General features: G+C 40.5%; 1 protein-coding gene across 10 annotated transcripts in view; it reads left to right on the forward strand.

Annotated features, from left to right (window-relative positions):
• Positions 1 to 2,989: 2,989 nt before the first annotated feature.
• KLF8 (KLF transcription factor 8) overlaps positions 2,990 to 19,966 on the forward strand; it is a 57,128-nt gene continuing 40,151 nt past the window's right edge. Inside the window, exons 1-3 of one of the 10 annotated variants that reach the window (XM_077989143.1) lie at positions 3,114 to 4,097; positions 6,324 to 6,512; positions 12,742 to 12,815. In XM_077989143.1, the coding sequence (XP_077845269.1) occupies positions 12,744 to 12,815 (72 nt within the window). In that variant the 5' untranslated portion in view covers positions 3,114 to 4,097; positions 6,324 to 6,512; positions 12,742 to 12,743. Of the gene's footprint in view, positions 4,098 to 6,323; positions 6,682 to 12,741; positions 12,837 to 19,966 lie in introns of all 10 variants that reach the window. The other 9 variants (XM_077989145.1, XM_028842551.2, XM_077989142.1 and 6 more) reach the window with 9 other exon arrangements.

Consider the following 19,966-nt stretch of genomic DNA (forward strand, 5'->3'; position numbering starts at 1 on the left):
CATATTTATCAGCTGCTTTTCATTGGGTTCCACACTTAATTTAATACTCCTCATCTAATTCCTTGGATATATAGAGGAAAGCACAGGCTGCTTCTTCAAGCAGTCTCCCTCAGGCATAAGGTGGTATGGAAGGAGTTGAAAATATCGCAGGTTGCTATTTGGTTCCTGTTTATTCTAGCCAGCTAAAGAAAGGAGAGCCTGAGGTGCTTCCTAGAAGGACAGGGAAATTTATCAAAACTTCTAGTTCTCCATACCTACTCCTTCACACCCTTTCATGTGACATAGAGAACACCAACCACATGCTGATTATTTTTATGTGTCAAGAGTAAAAGAATATAAAGGCAAACTCCCGCCTTTGACATTAACTGTGGTCATGGGTTTCATAGTTCCCTGTGAACCACCTTTGGGTCCTAATTTGAGTGAGACAGAGGCCATCTCTAAAAGACTTAAAGGGGAAATGTGGACTAATAGGCTGTGTGCATACAGTGGAACTGAGGGTTCCTCCACTGGAGCCTCTTAGAATGGATGTTCTCATTCCACCTCCCCCGCCCCCAACACCTAGCATTGTTCTTGATGAAGCACAAGTGCTCAATACATTGTATTGACTGAATGGATGGAAGAACAGATGGGAAAGGATCTTGGGTTTGTTTTTCCAAGTTTCACTAACTTCAAGTTTTGCAAAAACTGAATTTGCCATCTAAGGTCTAAGTTTTCCCCACAAATAAAGTTGAGGCAGTATTTCTAAAACAAACAAAAAACTAGAGCTTAAAATAAATTTGTTAACAATAAAGACTTTTAATAAAATATAAACTGTTCAGCTATCTGTGTATGAATCGACCTTCTTGAAAAGCTATTTCAGACTGAATAAGTAACTCGATGACCTTAAGGCACACCCACTGTATTCAGGGCTAGTAGTGGCTACTCTTTTCAAAATGTTACTTCAGCAATCTACTCATTTTCATCTGCACATCACGAAAAATGCATTTATTATTGATATAAACTGCTTAATGTATTTTACACACTTGAATCTAAGAGAAAACTTTTCAGCTTTGCTCAAAATAGCCTTCGCTGTAGTGGTGAGAATCCTATGTTGGATAATACTCCCCAAATTTTATACATTGAAAAACAAAGCCTCCAAGGAATAAAGTAAAATTTTCAAATGAAGGCGTAGAGAACTGTACACTTCTCTGTATGATTCCATCTCAATATATCTTACCTTGTAAGCTTGGCAGGGGTACAGGTGGTAATGAAGAGATATAGTGAGATAGAGAGTTATTTATGAAACCCCTACTACAGGGACATTCTTTTATGAAACAAATACATATGCATATGTATTTGTTTAACCTCTGTCACTAAGTTTCCTCATCTGTAACATGGGAATAGCAATAATGTCTACCCATAGGATTGTCAGAAGGATTCAATGAGTTAATATACATAAGAGGCTTACAACAGAGTTTAGTACACAGTTAATGCTCAATAACTATTATTATTGTTAATAATAATATAACCTGGCATCCAAGTTACAGAAAGGAGATCACCTGATGCTTCAGCTCAAGGACTTTATAGTTTAGTAGGGGGAGGCAATTATACCAACAAATATGTGCCCCGAGGTAGAGAAGGGTGCAGAGGAAGCAATGGTCAGTTTTGCCTGAAGAAATTAAGGAGGGGAGATGACCTTGAGTTAGTCCTTTCAAGAAACTGGACGGATTCATTGGAAGGACATGCAAAAAAGAAAAAAAATGGTGGACAGGGAGCTTCATCTATTTCAGTCAGAGAAAGTAAAGCAACCCAAGGCATAGAGATTAGAAACAGCTTGGAATTCCCAGGGATTTGTAATCCAGGTAAAGCCCAGGAGAACAGCAAAATCTCTCCTGTTTGAGAGGTAGACAAAGGCCAGATCACAGCAGGTTAAAGGATGAGTTCCAGGGTGCTGCCTTGGATGTATGGTGGTGCCATTCAGGTAGTTGGTGAACTACAGGAGGAAGAACAGAGTGTTTGGGGGAAAGGAAGGTAGATGAGATGCACAGAAGACATTCAGGCAGAAATATCAACTAAGCAAGTGGACCTATGTGTTCAAAAGTACTGGGCTGTGGGCCTCCGTTTCCTTATTTTTTTTTAAATAAAGGGCACAGAGAATATAACAGTGCCTAGTTTCCAGGGTTGTTATTGGGACTAAATGAGGATATGATGAATGTAACAGCACCTGGCCCAGGGACTTGCCCATATTAGGTGCTGAATACATGGCAGATATTATTTCTACTGTCTCTTTGCTTTTCCTCCCTCTGCTTTGTTTCTTGTCTCTCTTCTTTTTCCTCCTCTTTAAAAGAATTGTGGTAGGGAAGAGGCACTGAAAATGGGCTGTGGTTGCTTGTGACTTCCTGGCCTCCCATTAAAATGAGCTAGAGAGAGACTTTCAGGCAAGTGTAAAGAAATCCTGGAAACATGGCTCCTATCCTGTGGATTCAGCTTTACGGGGATCTTCGCCAATGCCTGGCTGAGAGGCGGTCTCAGGGGGTTGAGAACTCTATTCTTAGAGGTCTGGTATCTGGGAGACTGAGAAAGCCTTTCTTAAGTCTCCCTGCTGGGCCACGCTGTATTCACAGATCATCTTCAACTCCTTCTTCCCTACCTACTCCTTCGCCCTCACCTCCTTGGCTTATCTCTTGCTAGAAAATGCACCCAGCTCCAATCTCCGTTCCTTTTAGCTTCCTCCCTGAGAAGACATTGTGACCTCGCTGTCCTTGCTCGTGTTACCATGGAGAGGTAGGAGGATAAATATCGCTTCCAGTTGCCAGCTTTTTTGTTTTCTCCTTTCCCTATCCTTTCCCTCCTAGACAGCCTCCAGCCCCAATCCCAGTACCCGTTTCACCACCCTCCCCTGGAGAGTTAGCATAACCGGAGTAAATAGGTAATCAAGCAGTGTGCTTGCAAGCCTTAATTTTGGGACAGATAAGGAACTGAAATTAATTGGAATTATACCTGCTGCTGCTGGAGGCTGAGGGAGGCGCCCGCCGGGGGCGAGGCCAGCTCTCTCGGCCCAGGGCCCCGCCCCACCCCCTCCTTCCTCCCTCCCTCCTCCTTCTCAGCCCCACCCTTCTCCACCCCTCCCACTTTGCACTCTCCTCTAGCGGCCGCCTGTCCTTTTTAAGGAACTCCACCCTAGGTGGAGTCCTCACGATAGTCACACCTCTCCTTTGGGCCTAGCAGGGCCAGAGAAAGACGGAATCACTCCATCCACTCAGGTTGCCCAGAGAGCACTTTAGGTTCTGACCCGCGTGGGGCGCGAGGTCCCCCGTGGGTCAGCTAGGTGCCTCCAAGGAACCCCGCCCCAGAGAACCCGCACGAGTTGCTGCCATTTTTCGCTGAAGCCCCTGCCCTGGGGCTGGTGTTCTTCTCTATGATTCTACCAATCGTCGGCATTTTTCTCCTCCCTTCTTTCTTTTTAGGAAGGCGCTGGGGTGTGCGGCGGCAACGGCGGCGGTGAAGGGATCCTCTTGTGGTATCTCCTCGTGGGTTCCCGGCTTGAAGGATTTCTTCTCCGCCTCAACTTTGTGTTCAAGTAGTGCTTTGGGGGTTGGGTTGGTTTTCATAGCCCCCACCCCCGGCCCTCTCCTTTTAAAGGGTGTGTGGAGTTCAGAGGATGGGTGGAGAGCGGGCTTGGCCGGAACTGAATTGGTGGAGGTAAAAGGGGAACGGAGGACCTTAAGCTCTGGCCACTTCGGCCCAGCGAACCCACTTTATTTTTGTCCAAGGAAAAGCTGCAGGGGGAGGATTCTTTTCAGAAAGTCTACTCTGCCGGCCCCTGATTTTTGGGTTAGATGCTTGAGAGCTTTGTTTCCCTTGTTCCGAGAGTGGCCCAGCTGGGTCTGAATCGACTCCCTCCTCCCCTTTCAATCCCCTCCTCATTTTCCAGCCCGGAGAAAGAGGGGAGTGGGGGGCCAAGAACGAGAAGACGGGAGCGCGTCGCCCTGCGCGATGTCAGAATGGGGCGGGAGTGAGGGGAGCAGCTCTCTTGCGATCAGCTCAGGAGTATGAGCCTCCCGGAGGACGGCATGAGTTCTGGACACTTCAGGAGTCCTCGGCTAGTGACATGGTCGGTAAGTGACTCTGGGACTAATACCCACCCACTCCCACCTCTTTCTTTTAGATTTTCTCCCCCTCTCAGTCGCCCTGCTCCCCCCCCCCCACACCCCACTTGAGGTTTCAATAGTGGGGGCGGGAGCGGAAGGTTAAGAACACGGTATGGAATCAAATGAAACTCAAGGGAAAATGACTTTACTAAAGGGTTGGGCAAAGAGGAAGAGGGGCTAAGAAGGAGAGAAGAGAGCTTGGTGGAAGAAGTGAAAGGGGGCAAGAATGGATAATTTGTCTAGTCTAGTCTGCCCTGGCTCGGCACTCCCAATACTCCTTAAGCGGTAAGGATTGTCTTTGACTTAACCGCACACAGCCAAAGTCACAACCAGAGAGAACAGGATTCGCAAGGCCAACGCTCCCAGGTAACCCCCTGAAACCATAGCGGGTACCTAGAGAAGCTTCTGAAAAGAGGGAGGAGGGGACAGTGGTTTAAGGTGCAAAGTTAGGCTATTGGAGGCACAGAGTGAGGCCTGGAAGCAGCTGCAGGGGAGGAGCTGCTTTGGGCGTGCCAGCTCTTTAAGGAGGGGCTGAGCTTGGTTGAAGAAGGAAGCCAGAGCGTAGGTTCTGCTCCGGCCCTTTAAGACGTGGCCAAGGCAGTTGGTTCGTCTGTGTAGGTGGAAGACTGATTGGGCCGAGTTGCTATGATTGCTGAAGTGAATCTATTTGTTCAGCCACTTGGCGGAGCTGTCTTTTTGTGTTTTTGTTGTTGTTGTTGTTTGTTTGTTTTTAACCCTAAGAATTTGGGAAAAAATAAATCACATCCAAACAGGTGGCCAAAGGCGCCATGTCTTGTTTCTTTTGGTATTGTCTTCATCGTGAAGAAAGGCATTTATTAAGCACCTGTCATCCAGTGTGGTAATAATTGAGCAAAAAGAATAACCTTTAAATTTGGATTTGAAACTGATGGAGATTGCCATGGTTTGGAGTAATCTGCTTTAAAACCCTAGTATCACCACTTATTAGCTACATCACCCTGGGCTTTGTTTTTCTCTTCCATAGAATGCAGATTAGTAACTCTATCTCAGTAGATATTCGGGTGGATGAAATATCTTGTGTATGTGGCAGAGGTTGCCACTTGTATCTTAGTTTAACTTACTTTTTCTACTCAGTTTGGAACTCTTTTTCTGGAGCACAGCTGATAAAATTAGTGTTTTTCTGTCCTTAAAACACCTTCCAGATGTGGTAAAAGGAAACAGGAAGACTGAATTAGTTTGTCCAAAGACGGAGGTTAGAACACAGGTTTTATTTGCTTCTGATTTAACGTTGTTTCCACTAGACTTCATCACTTCTGAAAGAAAGGGCTACTAGCCTGCCTTTCCTCTCATTCTTTGGGCAACTTAACCAGAATGATATAACCAACAGGACTTTTGGACAACAGAAACAAGTGATTCATAAGTGACCTCATCCCATTCTTCAGAGTTATGGGGAAGCCCTTATGTGAGAGTTGTTTCCCTTATTCATACTCTGCTTAACAATAAGATAGTAATCATACTAGATGATCATCTATGTCAATCATCCTAATCAAATTTTGTTGCTGGGGACACAGAGAATGGGTGGGGAGCAATGTCTTCAGGTAAGCCTGGAGGGCAGGCAGGCAGAAAATGTAGGAAGAGTAGAAATAATAACTTCAAAAGTAAGAATGACAGGTGCATCTATATAGTCCACCCTCAAGACCAACTTACTTAATGGCTGTACCTTCAGAGCCCTCAGGAGCTATACATCCCTCTTGTTTAGACTTTTCAGGACACATTGGAAATTGGGAAAAAAACATGAAGCAGACTACCATCACCACTCTCATTGTTCTAATGCATGCATTTCTGAGATGGGGTTCTCATTGGCTGAGTTAAGTGAATTCCAATAACCAAAGTAGCAAACAGAGTCTAGTCATCTTTGATCTTGCCAGATTGTCTGTGTCTGGTGTGGTGGGGGCTGTAGATGATCTTCTAAGATCTAGCTTTACATTGCCATGATTTTGTGAATGAAGGAAAATTTGATTAGGATGATTGACATAGATGATCATCTAGTATGATTACCATCTTATTGTTAAGCAGAGTATGAATAAGGGAATAACACTGTGGTATTGGGCTTATTTGTTTATTCAAAGACAGTATGAGATCATGTTTGGTATTCTTCCTGATTTTTTTTTTTTTTTTTTTTTTTTGACACGGTGTTTCACCCTTGTTGCCCAGGCTGAAGTGCAATGGCGTGATCTCGGCTCACCGCAACTTTCGCCTCCCGGGTTCAAGCAATTCTCCTGCCTCAGCCTCCTGAGTAGCTGGGATTACAGCATGCACCACCACACCCAGCTAATTTTGTATTTTTAGTGGAGACAGGGTTTCTCCATGTCGGTCAGGCTGGTCTCGAACTCCCAGCCTCAGGTGATCCATCCACCTCGGCCTCCCAAAGTTCTGGGATTACAGGCGTGAGCCACCGCACCCGGCCTCTTCCTGATTTTTATATGCTAATGTTTACTATCCTCAACTGAGTTTCATCATTTAGCCTCAGTTTCCTCCTCTCTAAAATGATGTGGTAATTTGTGATTATAATGTAAGTAAAGCATTGAACCCAGTGCCTGATATCTAATATGTTTCATAAGTTGAGGGTCTCATCATTTTTGTTATTTAAAAATTTTTCTTTTGTTTAAATACTGCTGTGTGTTTGCAGAAGTGGAATATAGACAGGAAGCTGGATTTAAATATCTGAAAGATGCTAGATGCTCTGTATAATATACTAAAAGATGTTATCTGTATATTTAGACAAAGTAGATGTGATGTGGGCAAACCAAGCTCTAGGATTATTAAGGAGCAATAACCTAACTCAAGAGCCCAATCCAGATATTTCAAATCACTAGCAATTTGACATTGTGTTGTAACCTCACACTCACCATTTCTAATATACAGCCCATCATCACCTCTGGACTCTTCACTCATCCCTCATTCAAGACTCTTCCCTTCACTTCTCTGGTACTGCAACTTATTATGACCATAGTAATGGTGAACTTATTTAAACTCTGTACTTTAGTTGTCCCATCTGTGCATTGGGGATAATAATAGAAACTACCTCATAAGGTTGCTGTGAGGAATAAGTGTGTTAATTTTGTAAACACTTAGAAGGCAGCATAAAAGTGAAGCAGTGGGAAAATGTAGCTGTTGTGGTACTCATGTCCCGTGCTCAAATGCTGGCACTAAACTTTCCCCTCTTCCTCATTTTCTCATTTAATTAGATGCTCCTGAATAACCTTTCTACTCACTGCCTGAGCAGTGGCTCAGGAGCACCAAGACAAGGCATCCTAGAAGAGTCTTGGACCATTTCAGTTTGTAGAGCTCCAGAAAGTGAGGTTAATGCAGTAGCCAATTCAACACTACACATCTATTCTAGGATCTAGCTACAAAATTAAGGAATAGGTGTGTTATTATTCTTTTAGCACCAACTGTTATGTATATTTATCAGAACTAGTTTAGCAAACAAGAAATAAATATATTCACATCACATCCCCGCCCATCCTAACTGAAGATGAAACAACCCCATCATTGAACATATAGGAAGAAACAAGAGATGGAATAATTAGCTCCAAATAATCAAAGTTAATATATGCTCAGCATCATGTAGACCTTTCTGAAGACACTGTATTTGTGATATACAATATTTCAAGAAAAAATGGTAAATAGAAGAGAAATGCAGAAAAAATTGAAAGAAACTCTAGAGAAATAATCAATTTTTAAAAAATAAAATGGAACTAGATCAAGAAATGTAGATGATTACATCTGGCAAAAAGGGGGACAGGGAAAAAGAAAGCTGGCCTGATAATTGTCTTCAAAGGCACATGTTAGGTATTTGGAGAAAGCAGAACTGCTATGTCATTTACAGGACATCATGGTCAACTTAAAGGGGAACTTTCGGCCGGGCGCGGTGGCTCAAGCCTGTAATCCTAGCACTTTGGGAGGCCGAGACGGGCGGATCACGAGGTCAGGAGATCGAGACCATCCTGGCTAACACAGTGAAACCCCGTCTCTACTAAAAATACAAAAACTTAGCCGGGCAAGGTGGCAGGCGCCTGTAGTCCCAGCTACTCGGGAGGCTGAGGCAGGAGAATGGCGTGAACCCGGGAGGCGGAGCTTGCAGTGAGCTGAGATCCGGCCACCGCACTCCAGCCTGGGTGACAGAGCGAGACTCCGTCTCAAAAAAACAAAAAATAAAATAAAATAAAATAAAGGGGAACTTTCTGATGGTAATCAAGTCTTTACCAAGTACCTACTAAATAGCCAACACTATAGTAGATATTGTATGGGAAGGAGGGAGGAGGTACTGCCAGAAGGAAGAAAACAAACTTCATGGTCTCTGGCCTCTATCCTCAGTAAATTTGCAGTCTAGGTCAGATAGAGAAAACTGGCAGCCCGCTGCAGATGTTGGCCTGGTTCTCACAGTAATGTTAAAGATTAAAACAGAAACATCTAACCAGAAATGGCTGCGACATTCTTAATTGTCAGCTCTCCCTGTTATACTATTTTACTAAAATATTTGTGATATAGGAGGGCCAAGAAGTATTTTTCAGGCTCCTTGATTGTTGCTATTAAAGGTTTTGAAGATGGGTAGTTATAGTTCTGGCTATGGCTCTATCTTCCCGCATTTCCATGATCATTCATTCCTTTATTCACTGGACGTTAGTACATAGTATATAGGAGATGCTCTGCTAAAAGATAGGGATACAAAAAAAGGAAAAAGACTAGGTAACTATTGAAGGGCTCACCTGGTGGTGGAGGGAACAGACAATTCCTCTTTGTGCCAGGTACTGTTATAAATACTTGAACATATATCAACTTGATACATCCTCATAGTAACTCTGTGACCTGGTACTATTATTATTCCCATTTTACAGATGAGAAAACAGACACAAGAGGCTGGAAAAACTTTGCCCAACTTCTTACTGTTAAGAAGTCACAGATGAACCCTAGAACTTAAAGTATAATAATAAAAAAAAAAAAAAGTCACAGAATCAAAATGTGATTCTAGGCACTTACTCCAGAGCCCACATGTTTTACTACACTTTGATAGCTATGTGGAGTATTTACCAGAAGGGGAAGGAAATGACTAAGAAATGATGAAGGGCTAGATTTAAGAGATATATCTGTGGGAGAATTATTATAGCTGATAACCAACTGGCTGAAGATAGGGAGGGAGGAGTCAAAGGTGTCTGGCCCCTAGGTTTTTAGACTGATAGACTGGGTTTATGGTGGTGCTAGAAATTAAGATTAGAAATATAAGAGGTGGAGCAGGTTTGTGAACTCATGGGGTACAAAAGTCCTATTTGATACACAGGAGAGATTCTTTGGGCCAGAGTTCAAGATTCTGATAATCAACAATAATAATGGTAGTGATAATAGCTAGTTGAGAATGTTTTATATGCCAGGATTTGTTTTAAGTGTATTTATATGTACAGTTATTCGTCATAGAACGTACTAACATAAACCTAGATGGTATAATCTACTACAACCTAGGCTATATGGTATAGCCTATTGCTCCTAGGCTACAAACTTCTATAGGATGTTACTGTACTGGATACTGTAGGCAATTGTAACATAATGGTGTGTATTTGTGTATCTAAACATAGAAAAGGCACAGTTAAAATATGGTATAAAATATTTTTAAATGGTGTACCTGAACACCACTTAACATGAAGGAAACTTGCAGAACTAGAAGTTACTCTGAGTAAGTCACTGAATGAGTAGTGAGTGAATGTTAAGGCCTAGGACATTACTGTACCTTACTTTAGACTTTTTAAACAATGTACACTAGGCTACACTAAATTTATAAGCAATTTTTTCTTATAAATTAACTTAGCTTACTATAACTTTTTTTAGCTCAAAACACAAATCCTGTACAGCTGTACAAAAATATTTTATTTCTTTGTATTCTTATTTTATAAGCTTTTTTTTATTGTTAATTTTTTTTTCTTTTTTTTTTTTCTTTTTACAAGTTTTTGTTAAAAACTAAGACACAAAGACACACATCAGCCTAGGCCTGCGAGGGTCAGGATCATCAATATCACTGTCTTCTACCTTATATCTTGTCGCAGGGGTAATAACATGCATGGAGCTGCCATCTCCTATGACAACAATACCTTCTTCTGGGATACCTCCTGAAGGACCTGCCTGAGAATGTTTTATAATTAACTTTTTTTTAATAAGTAGAAGGAGTACACTCTAAAATGATGATAGAATGTATAATGTAGTAAATACAGAAAACAGTAACATAGTCATTTATGATCATTGTTCAGTGTTATATACTGTATATAATTATATTGACTGACAGCACAGTCAATTTGTTTACACCAATATCACCACAAATACGTGAGTAATGCTTTGCACTGTGACATTACAGCGGGTATGATGTCACTAGGTGATAGGAATTTTTTAGCTCTGTTATAATCGTATAGAATCATTGTCGTATCTATGAGAACACTTGGACACAGGAAGGGGAACATCACACACTGGGGCCTGTCATGGAGTGGGGGGAGGGGGGAGGGATAGCATTAGGAGATATACCTAATGTAAATGGTGAGTTAATGGGTGCAGCACACCAACGTGGCCCATGGATACTTACGTAACAGACCTGCACGTTGTGCACACGTGTACCCTAGAACTTAAAGTATTAAAAAAAAAAAAAAAAGAATAATTGTGGTATCTGTCTATGGGTCATCATTGACTGAAATGTCATTATATGGCCTATGAATGTATTAACATGGAATGTTCACATTAACTCTGTTAAGGCAATACTGTGTTCCCCTCTTTTGGCAGGTGAAGAAACTGAGGTTCATAGAAGCTAATGTAGTTTCTCAGAATCACTCTGCTTCCTCAACCCTGCTGTCTCTTAATCCATAGGAATCGAAGAACAGATTGGAGATGGCTCTCTTAAGTTGTACTTGCTAGAAATAATGAAGCCTGTTGAAGGTGTTGTGTGAATGCAGAGGGAGAATCGAATCTTCTCCACTCCTACAGATGTTTCTGGCAGCAACAAAGAAAGCTCTCCTGGCATTTTGGTGCCCCCCTGTGGGCTGTATGAGAGTTACCTGACCTCACATTCTTTTTCCACCATCACACCTCCTTTTCCTGTCGTAGAAATCAGAAAAAGCTTAGCTACCCTCTCCACCACCTCTCACTTCATAGTTAATTACACCTCAGGCATCTTTCTGCATAAATTCTCTAATTTTCTTTCATTCTTTTCCACTCTTTTCCAATTTCTGTACTTGAGAAAACACATTCCCTCACTCTCCATTTCTGTCACTGTCATCAAAAACCTTCAGAAATGTGATTAAACACGTACCATGTACCAGGCAATGTTCTAGGACCTTGGAATACATTAGTGAAAAAAAACAAAGATGAAAGTATCTGCCTGCAAGGAGCTCAGATTCTATTGGAAGTCAGTTTTCTACTATTGTTATTACTTACTACAGTTCCTCCATTAACCTGTTACAAGAGAAACTTTAGACAAATTACAGTTAACAATTTAATCGAGCAAAGAATGATTCATGAATCAGGCAGCCCCCAGAAGAAATAATAGATTCAGAGCAACTCTGGGGCTGCCATGTAGTCAGATAATATTTATGGACAGAAAAAGGAAAGTGACATATAGAAAATGGAAGTGAGGTATAAAAACAGCTAGATTGATCACATCTCAGTATTTGCCTTATTCAAACACTTCGAGTTGTTGACTTCCTGTAATTGGCTGAAACTCTGTGATTGGTGCAAGAGTAGCTTACACTCTGTCTACACATCCAGTTAGGTTATGGTTCATTATGGATGGGGAAACCTTTAGGCTGAACTTGAAATATGTAAGGAGGAAGCTTTAAGCTAACCTTAATTTAACAAACCCCACCCCCAAGTTCCATGGAAGCCTTAGGGCTTTGCAGAGGATAGTCTGAAATCTTTTAATCATAGATGGACAAGTTGAGGCTTAGGAAAAAAAAAAAAAAAAAGGCCTTGCCAAAGATTACGGGATGTGAATGCTGCACATCTAACTCCCAGAAAATCTGGTTGAGGAAGAAAGCTAGTAGGTGCTTCTAGTATGAATGACTGATGGTTTAAGGCAGCTGAATTAGGTCACCAGTTGCTTTTCCATAAGAGGAAAAACTAAAGAGGAAAGAGAAAACTGTTTTTATTACCCCACCTGGCTTGTAGATTTAAGAGATGTAGATAGATAAAATATGTCTAGAGAGATTTGGCCTTGACGTGTAAATAAGTTCACTGGGGTAAATATACATATAGAAGCTTAGAACTTAGAACTCCTTCAAGCAAGAACTAGACCAGGAAGGTAGGATACTGAAAACTGTAGCTATGCTGATGTTCCTATGAAGGCAGAGCGTGTTGGAGAAATAGGAAGAAACAGATTACCTGCATGCAGTTTGGTGGAGGGGAGTGGCTAATATTATTGGGGAAAAGTTAGGGCCATCTTGATGAGTAAAATAAATCAGAATATTTCAATGGCTTATCAGTATCTAGTAAGTACTGAAAGATAAAGGTCATAGAACACACATAACATTAATGGCGTACTTACGCATATAGTGGGTTAGATTTTATTCTGAAAGTTGTCTTTTCCTTTTCTCTTTTCCAGATATGGATCAACTCATAAACAACTTGGAGGTCCAACTTAATTCAGAAGGTGGCTCAATGCAGGTATTCAAGCAGGTCAGTTATCAGGAAAATAGGGTACTAATATTGGGCCATAATAGTATTGAATACCTGGTAGTGATTACAGAATTTAAACTCATTTTTCTTTCTATTACATGTTTGGGGATTGAGAAGAGGTGAAGGAAGACATATTTCTAGAAAGTATATAAATACCTTGGTTTCATGTTCAACTAGGGAGTAGATCTGGCCTACAAGAAACATAGCCTCTGGAATCAAGGCTATAAAGACAAGAGTAGACCTTTAGTAGACAATAGCAACTATTTATCTAGCACTGTTTCATATAGGATGAAGATTAAATGCATTGTCTTATTTAATCTTCACCATAATCCTGTTGAACAGTGTATTAATTAGTGTTCTCCAGGGAAACAGAACCAACAGGATATGTGTGTATGGTGTATGTATGTGTGTATGTACATGGAGAGAGAGAGAGATTTCAAGAAATTGCCTCATTAGATTGTGGAGGCATGGCAAGTCCAAAACCCCATCGGGGCGGGCCGGCAGCCTGGAGATTCAGAAGGAGTTGCAGTTTTGAGTCCAAAAGCAGATTGTGAGAAGAATTCTTTCTTGCTCTATGGAGGACAGTCTTTGTTTTACTAAGGCCTTCAACTGGATGAGGACCAATCACGTTATAGAGAGTAATGTGCTCTATTTAAAATATGATTATTTAAATGTTGGTCTCATCCAAAAAAATACCTTCACAGAAACATCTAGAATAATGTTTGACCAAATATCTGGGCACTGTAGCCCAGCCAAGTTGTCACATAAAATTAATCATCATTATTCTTAGTTTCCCCATTTGATGGAAAATAAAACTGGCCTTGAACACTCGAAGAATTAGGATTTGAAACAGGTTATCTGGATTTTTATATCCCAGGGCTCTGTGCTAGATGTTGAAGTCCCATCTTTCTTGGGGTTGCAAAATCACTCCATGCGTGAAACTCAAATACAATCAAAATTAACCTTAAAAATTCTTAAATCACCTATAGACTTGAGTATACAGTGTTGTATAAACAAACTTGTCTGTTTCTTTATTTAATTCATCAGATAAAGTATCTAGATTACATTTAGGAATCTTTTTTTGTTATAATTTCAACTTTTATTTTATTTTTTGAATTTTTGAATTTTTATTTATTTTATGTATGTATTTATTTTTTTATTTTTTAGACAGAGTCTCACTCTGTCACCCAGGCTGGATTGCAGTGGCGCAATCTTGGCTCACTGCATCCTCTGCCTCCCGGGTTCAAGCTATTCTTCTGCCTCAGCCTCCCGAGTAGCTGGGACTACAGGCATGCACCACCACCATGCCTGGCTAATTATTGTATTTTTAGTAGAGACGGGGTTTCACCATATTGGCCAGGCTGGTCTCAAACTCCTAACCTCATGATCCGCCCACCTCAGCCTCCCAAAGTGCTAGGATTATAGGTGTGAGCCACCGTGGCTGGCTTTATTTTTAATTTTTGTAGGTACATAGTAGGTGTATATATTTATGGGAAACATGAGATGTTTTCATACAAGCATGCAATGTGAAATAATCACATTATAGAGAATGGGGTATCCATCCCTGCAGCATTTATCCTTTGTGTTACAAACAATGCAATTACACTCTTTTAGATATTTTTAAGTGTACAGTTAAGTTATTATTGACTCTAGTCACCCTATCATGCTATCAAATAGTAGGTATTATTTATTTCTAACTTTTTTTTTTTTTTTTTTTTGAGATAGAGTCTCTCTCTGTTGCCCAGGCACCCTAGTCACCAGATCGTGCTATCAAATAGTAGGTCTTATTTATTATTTTGAACTTTTTTTTTTTGAGATGGAGTCTCTCTCTGTTGCCCAGGCTGGAGTGCAGTGGTGGCTTCTCAGCTCACTGCAACCTCCGCCTCTCAGATTCAAGCAATTTTCTTGCCTCCGCCTCCTGAGTAGCTAAGACTACAGGCACACACCACCACGCCCAGATAATTTTTTATATTTTTAGTAGAGACAGGGTTTCGCCATGTTGGCCAGGCTGTTCTCGAAATCCTGACCTCAGGTGATCTGCCCACCTCGGCCTCCCAAAGTGCTGGGGATTACAGGGGAGAGCCACTGCACCCAGACAATTTCTAACTATTTTTTTGTACACATTCACCACGACCACCTCCTCCTCAACACCCTACTGCCCTTACTAGCCTCTAGTAACCATTCTTCTACTCTCTATGTCCATGAGTTCAATTGTTTTGATTTTTAGATCCCACCAATAAATGAGAGCATGTGATAGTTGTCTTTCTATACCTGACTTATTTCACTTAACATAATAATCTCCAGTTCCATCCATGTTATTGTAAATGACAGGATCTCATTCTTTTCATGGCTGAATAGTACTCCATTGTGTATCTGTACCACATTTTCTTTATCCATTCATCTGTTGATGAATACTTAGGTTGCTTCCAAATCTTAGCTATTGTGAATAGTGCTACAACACACATGGAAGTGCAGATATCTCTTTGATATACTGATTTCCTTTCTTTTGGGTATATACCCAGCAGTGGGATTGCTGGATCATATAGTAGCTGAATTTTCAATTATTTGAGGAACCTCCAAACTGTTCTCCATAGTGGCTGTACTAATTTACATTCCCACCAACAGTGCACAAGTGTTTTCTGTTCTCCACATCCTCACCAGCATTTATTATTGCCTGTCTCTTGGATAAAAGCCATTTTGAATGTGGTGAGATGATATCTCATTGTAGTTTTGATTTGAATTTCTTTGATGATCACCAATGTTGAGCACCTTTTCATATACCTGTTTGCCATTTGTATCTCTTCTTTTGAGAAATATCTATTCAAATGTTTTACCCATTTTTAAATTGAATTATTAGACTTTTTTCTATTGAGTTGTTTGAGCTCATTATATATTCTGGTGATTAATCTGTTGTCAGATGGGTAGTTTACAAATATTTTCTCCCAATCTATGGGTTGTCTCTTCACTTTATTGACTGAATCCTCTGCTGTGCAGAAGCTTTCTAATTGATGTGATCCCATTTGTTCCTGTTTGCTTTGATTGCCTGTGTTTGTGGGGTTGCTCAAGAAATTTTTGCCCAGACCAATGTCCCAGAGATTTTCCCAAATATTTTTTGCAGCAGCTTCATAGTTTGAGGTCTTAGATTTAACTCTTTAATCCATTTTAATTTAATTTTTGTATATGGTTACAGGTAGGGCTCTGGTTTCATTGTTCTGCATATGGATATCCAGTTTTCCTAGCGCCATTTATTGAAGAGAACACCCATTCCCCAATGTATGTTCTTGGCACCTTTGTAAAAAATGAATTCTTTGTAGATGCATGGATTTATTTCTGGGTTCTCCATTTTGTTCCACTGTGCTATATGTTTGTTTTCATGCCAATACAATGCCATTTTGGTTACTATAGCTCTGTAGTATAACTTGAAGTCAGGTAATGTGATTCCTTCAGTTTTGTTCTTTTTGCTTAGGATAACTTTGGCTATTCTGGATATTTGTGGTTTTATATAAATTTTTGGATTTTGTTTTTCTATTTTTGTAGATAATGTCTTTTTTTTTTTTTTTTTTTTTTTTTTTGAGATGTTGTCTCACTCTTTTGCCCAGGCCAGAGTGCAGTGGCACAATCTCGGCTCGTTGCAACCTTCACCTCTCGGCTTCCAGCAATTCTTGTGCCTCAGCCTCCCAAGTAGCAGGGACTATGGGCATGTGCCACCATGCCCAGCTAATTTTTTTTTTTTTTTTTTGGTAGAGATGGGGTTTCACCATGTTAACCAGACTGGTCCCAAACTCCTAACCTCAAGTGATCCACCCACCTCAGCCTCCCAAAGTGTTGATATTACAGATATGAGCCACTGCGCCCAGCCAAGAATGTCATTGGTATTTTGATAGAGATTTTATTGAATCTATATTGTGTTTGGGGTAGTATTGAAGCGGGATATTTCCCTGACCCCTTCATGGGTGGGAACTGGAGTGCACTGGTGCTGGACCTAGCTGGCACTTTGGCACTAGCAGGGACGAATTCCACTCACTTAAACCTGCTGCGTTCTAGCCCTTGTGGGACGGGAAGCACAGGTCACTGGGTGCAGGAGCTGGGGTGAGTGCCTTTGGGCACCGGCAGGAGCAAAACTCTATGCGCAGCCCGCAGCAGGGTCTGGTGGGTGCCTGCGACCCCTGAGGCCCCAGAAGGAGTGTTACAGTGCCCTTTTAGCTTTGCTGTCTATGGATGGCTTAAGCGTTAACAGCTCACCGGAGGGTCAGTGTGACAACCTTTTGCACCCACACTCAAGTTCTTGTCTGGCATCCAGGAGGAATGAGGTTACACAATGAATCGAAGGTGGCTAATGTGGGGGATTTTATTGCTGATCAAAGTGGCTATCAGTGGGAGGGGGAACTGAAAAGGGGATGGAGCAGGAAGGTAATCTTCCCCTGGAGTCCAGGTGTCCCCATCTGGACTCCTCCCCAAAGCTATGCCGTCAAGCTGTCCCTCTGAAGTCAAGCTGCTTCTCTCCAACATCCAACTATAATCTCCAACGTTCAGCTGCTTCTCTCTCTGCCAGCTGAGCCTGGGTTTTTATGGACACAGGATAGGGGGCAGGGTCAGCCATGGGTGGTTGTGGAAAAGGCAACATTCAAGCAGGAAAACGGAAATGTAAGTTCTCACTTTGGACCCCGTGGTTCCAGGCTTCAGGGTGGGGCCCTCACCAGGGACCTGCCCACTTCTGCCTAGAATTTCCCTGCCTCCTGTCCCTGTCAGTATCGACATATCAACAATATTGATTCTTCCAATCCATGAGCATAGAATATTTTTCCATTTTTTGATGTTCTTTTCAATTTCTTTCATCAGTGTTTTATAGTTTTCGTTGTAGACATCTCCCACTTCTTTGGTTAAGTTAATTTGCAGGTATTTAATTTTATGTGTGGCTATTGTAAACAGGTTTACTTTTTTATTTCTTTTTCAGATTGTTCACTTTTGGCATAAAGATGCTACTGATTTGATTAGTTTGATTTTCTATACTGCAACTTTACTAAATTTGTTTATCGGTTCTAATAGTTTTTTGTGGAGTTTTTAGGTTTTTCCAAATGTAAGATCATATCATCTGCAAACAAAAATAATTTGACTTCTTATTTTCCAATTTGAATGCCCTTTATATCTTTCTCTTTTCTGATGGTTCTAGCTAGGATTTCCAATACTATGTGGAATAACAGTGTTGACAATGGGCATCCTTGACATGTGCCATGTCTTACAGGAAAGGCTTTCAGTTTTTCCCCATTCAATATGATACTAGCTGTTGGTCTGTTTTATATGACTTTTATTATGATAAGGTGTTACCTGTATCCCCAGGTTTTTGAAGGGATGTTGAATTTTATCAAACACTTTTTCAGCGTCAGTTGAAATAATCACGATTTTTATCCTTCATTCTATTGATATTATTTATCACATTGATTGATTTGTATATGTTGAACTGTCTTTGCACCCAGGGATCCCACTTGGTCAGGATGAAGGATCTTTCTAATGTATTGTTGAATTTGGTTTGCCAGTAGCTTGTTGAGGATTTTTGCATCAGTATTCATCAGAGATATTGGCCTGTAATTTTCTTTTTTCTTTTTTCTTTTTTTTTTTTTTTTGATGTGTCTTTGTCCGGTTTTGGTATCAGGGTAATACTGGCCTTGTAGAATGAGTTTGGAAATAGTCCCTCCTCTATTTTTCAGAATAGTTTCAGTAGAACTGGTATGAATTCTTCTTTAAATGTTTGGTAGAATTCAGCTGTGAAACTATCAGGTCCTGGGCTTTTGTTTTAGGAGACTTTTTTATTATGGCTTCAATCTCATTACTTGTTATTGGTCTGTTCATGTTTTGGATTTCATGGTTCAATCGTGTTAGGTTATATGTGTCTAGGAATTTGCTCATTTTTTTCTAGATTTTTCAATTCATTGACATGTAATTGCTCATAGTGGCCACTAATGATCCTTTGAATTTCTACAATATCAGTTTTAATATCTCCTTTTTCATTTCTGATATTGTTTATTTGGATCTTCTCTCTTTTTTTTCTCATTAGCCTGGCTAAAGGTTTGTCAATTTTGTTTAACTTTTCAAAAAACAACTTTTTATTTCATTGATCTTTTGTATAGTTTTATTTCAAATTCATTTATTTCTCCTCTCATCTTTGTTATTTCTTCTACTAATTTTGGGTTTGGTTTGCTCTTGCTTTTCTATTTTTTTTCAAAAAGAATATGCAGGTATCATTGCTTTTCTAGGTCTTTAAGATGAATTATTAGATTGTTTATTTGAAGTTTTTTCTGTCTTCTGATTTAGGCACTTGTAGCTATAAAACTTCCCTCTTATGATGGCTTTTGCTATATTCCATAGGTTTCGATATGTTGTTTTCCATTATTATTTGTTTCAAGAAATTTTTCAATTTTCTTCTTAATTTCTTCATTGACTCACTGGTCATTCAGGAGCAATTTTTTTTGTTTGTTTGTTTGCTTGCTTGAGATGGAATTTCACTGTTGTTGCCCAGGCTGGAGTGAAACGGTGTGATCTCAGCTCACTGCAACTTCCGCCTCCTGGGTTCAAGTGATTCTCCTGCCTCAGGCTCCCGAGTAGCTGGGATTACAGGCATGCACCACCACGTCCGGCTAATTTTGTATTTTTAGTAGAGACGGAGTTTCTCCATGTTGGTCAGGCTGGTCTCGAACTCCCGACCTCAGGTGATCTGCCCACCTCCACCTCCCAAAGTGCTGGGATTACAGGCATGAGCCACCGTGCCTGGCAGGAGCATATTTTTTAATTTCCCTAATTAAATTATAGTTTAATATTATTAAACATTAATAAATTCATGTTTTATAATACTAGTGGTGTATGGTGTTTGTATAGTTTCCAAAATTCCTCTTGTTATTAATTTCTAGTTTTATTCTATTGTGGTCAGAGAAGATGCTTGATGTTGTTTCAGGTTTTCTGAGTGTCTTAAGATGTGTTTTGTCACCTAACATATAGTCTGTCATTGAGAATGATCCTTGTGCTGAGGAAAATAATGTGTATTCTTCAGCCATTGGATGAAATGTTCTGTAAATATATATTGGATCCATTTGGTCTATAGTGCAGATTAAGTCTGATGTTTCTTTGTTGAGTGTCTTCAACTTTTATTTTAGATTCGG

The sequence above is a fragment of the Macaca mulatta genome, chromosome X, assembly GCF_049350105.2.
Source record: "Macaca mulatta isolate MMU2019108-1 chromosome X, T2T-MMU8v2.0, whole genome shotgun sequence".
NCBI lineage: Eukaryota > Metazoa > Chordata > Mammalia > Primates > Cercopithecidae > Macaca > Macaca mulatta.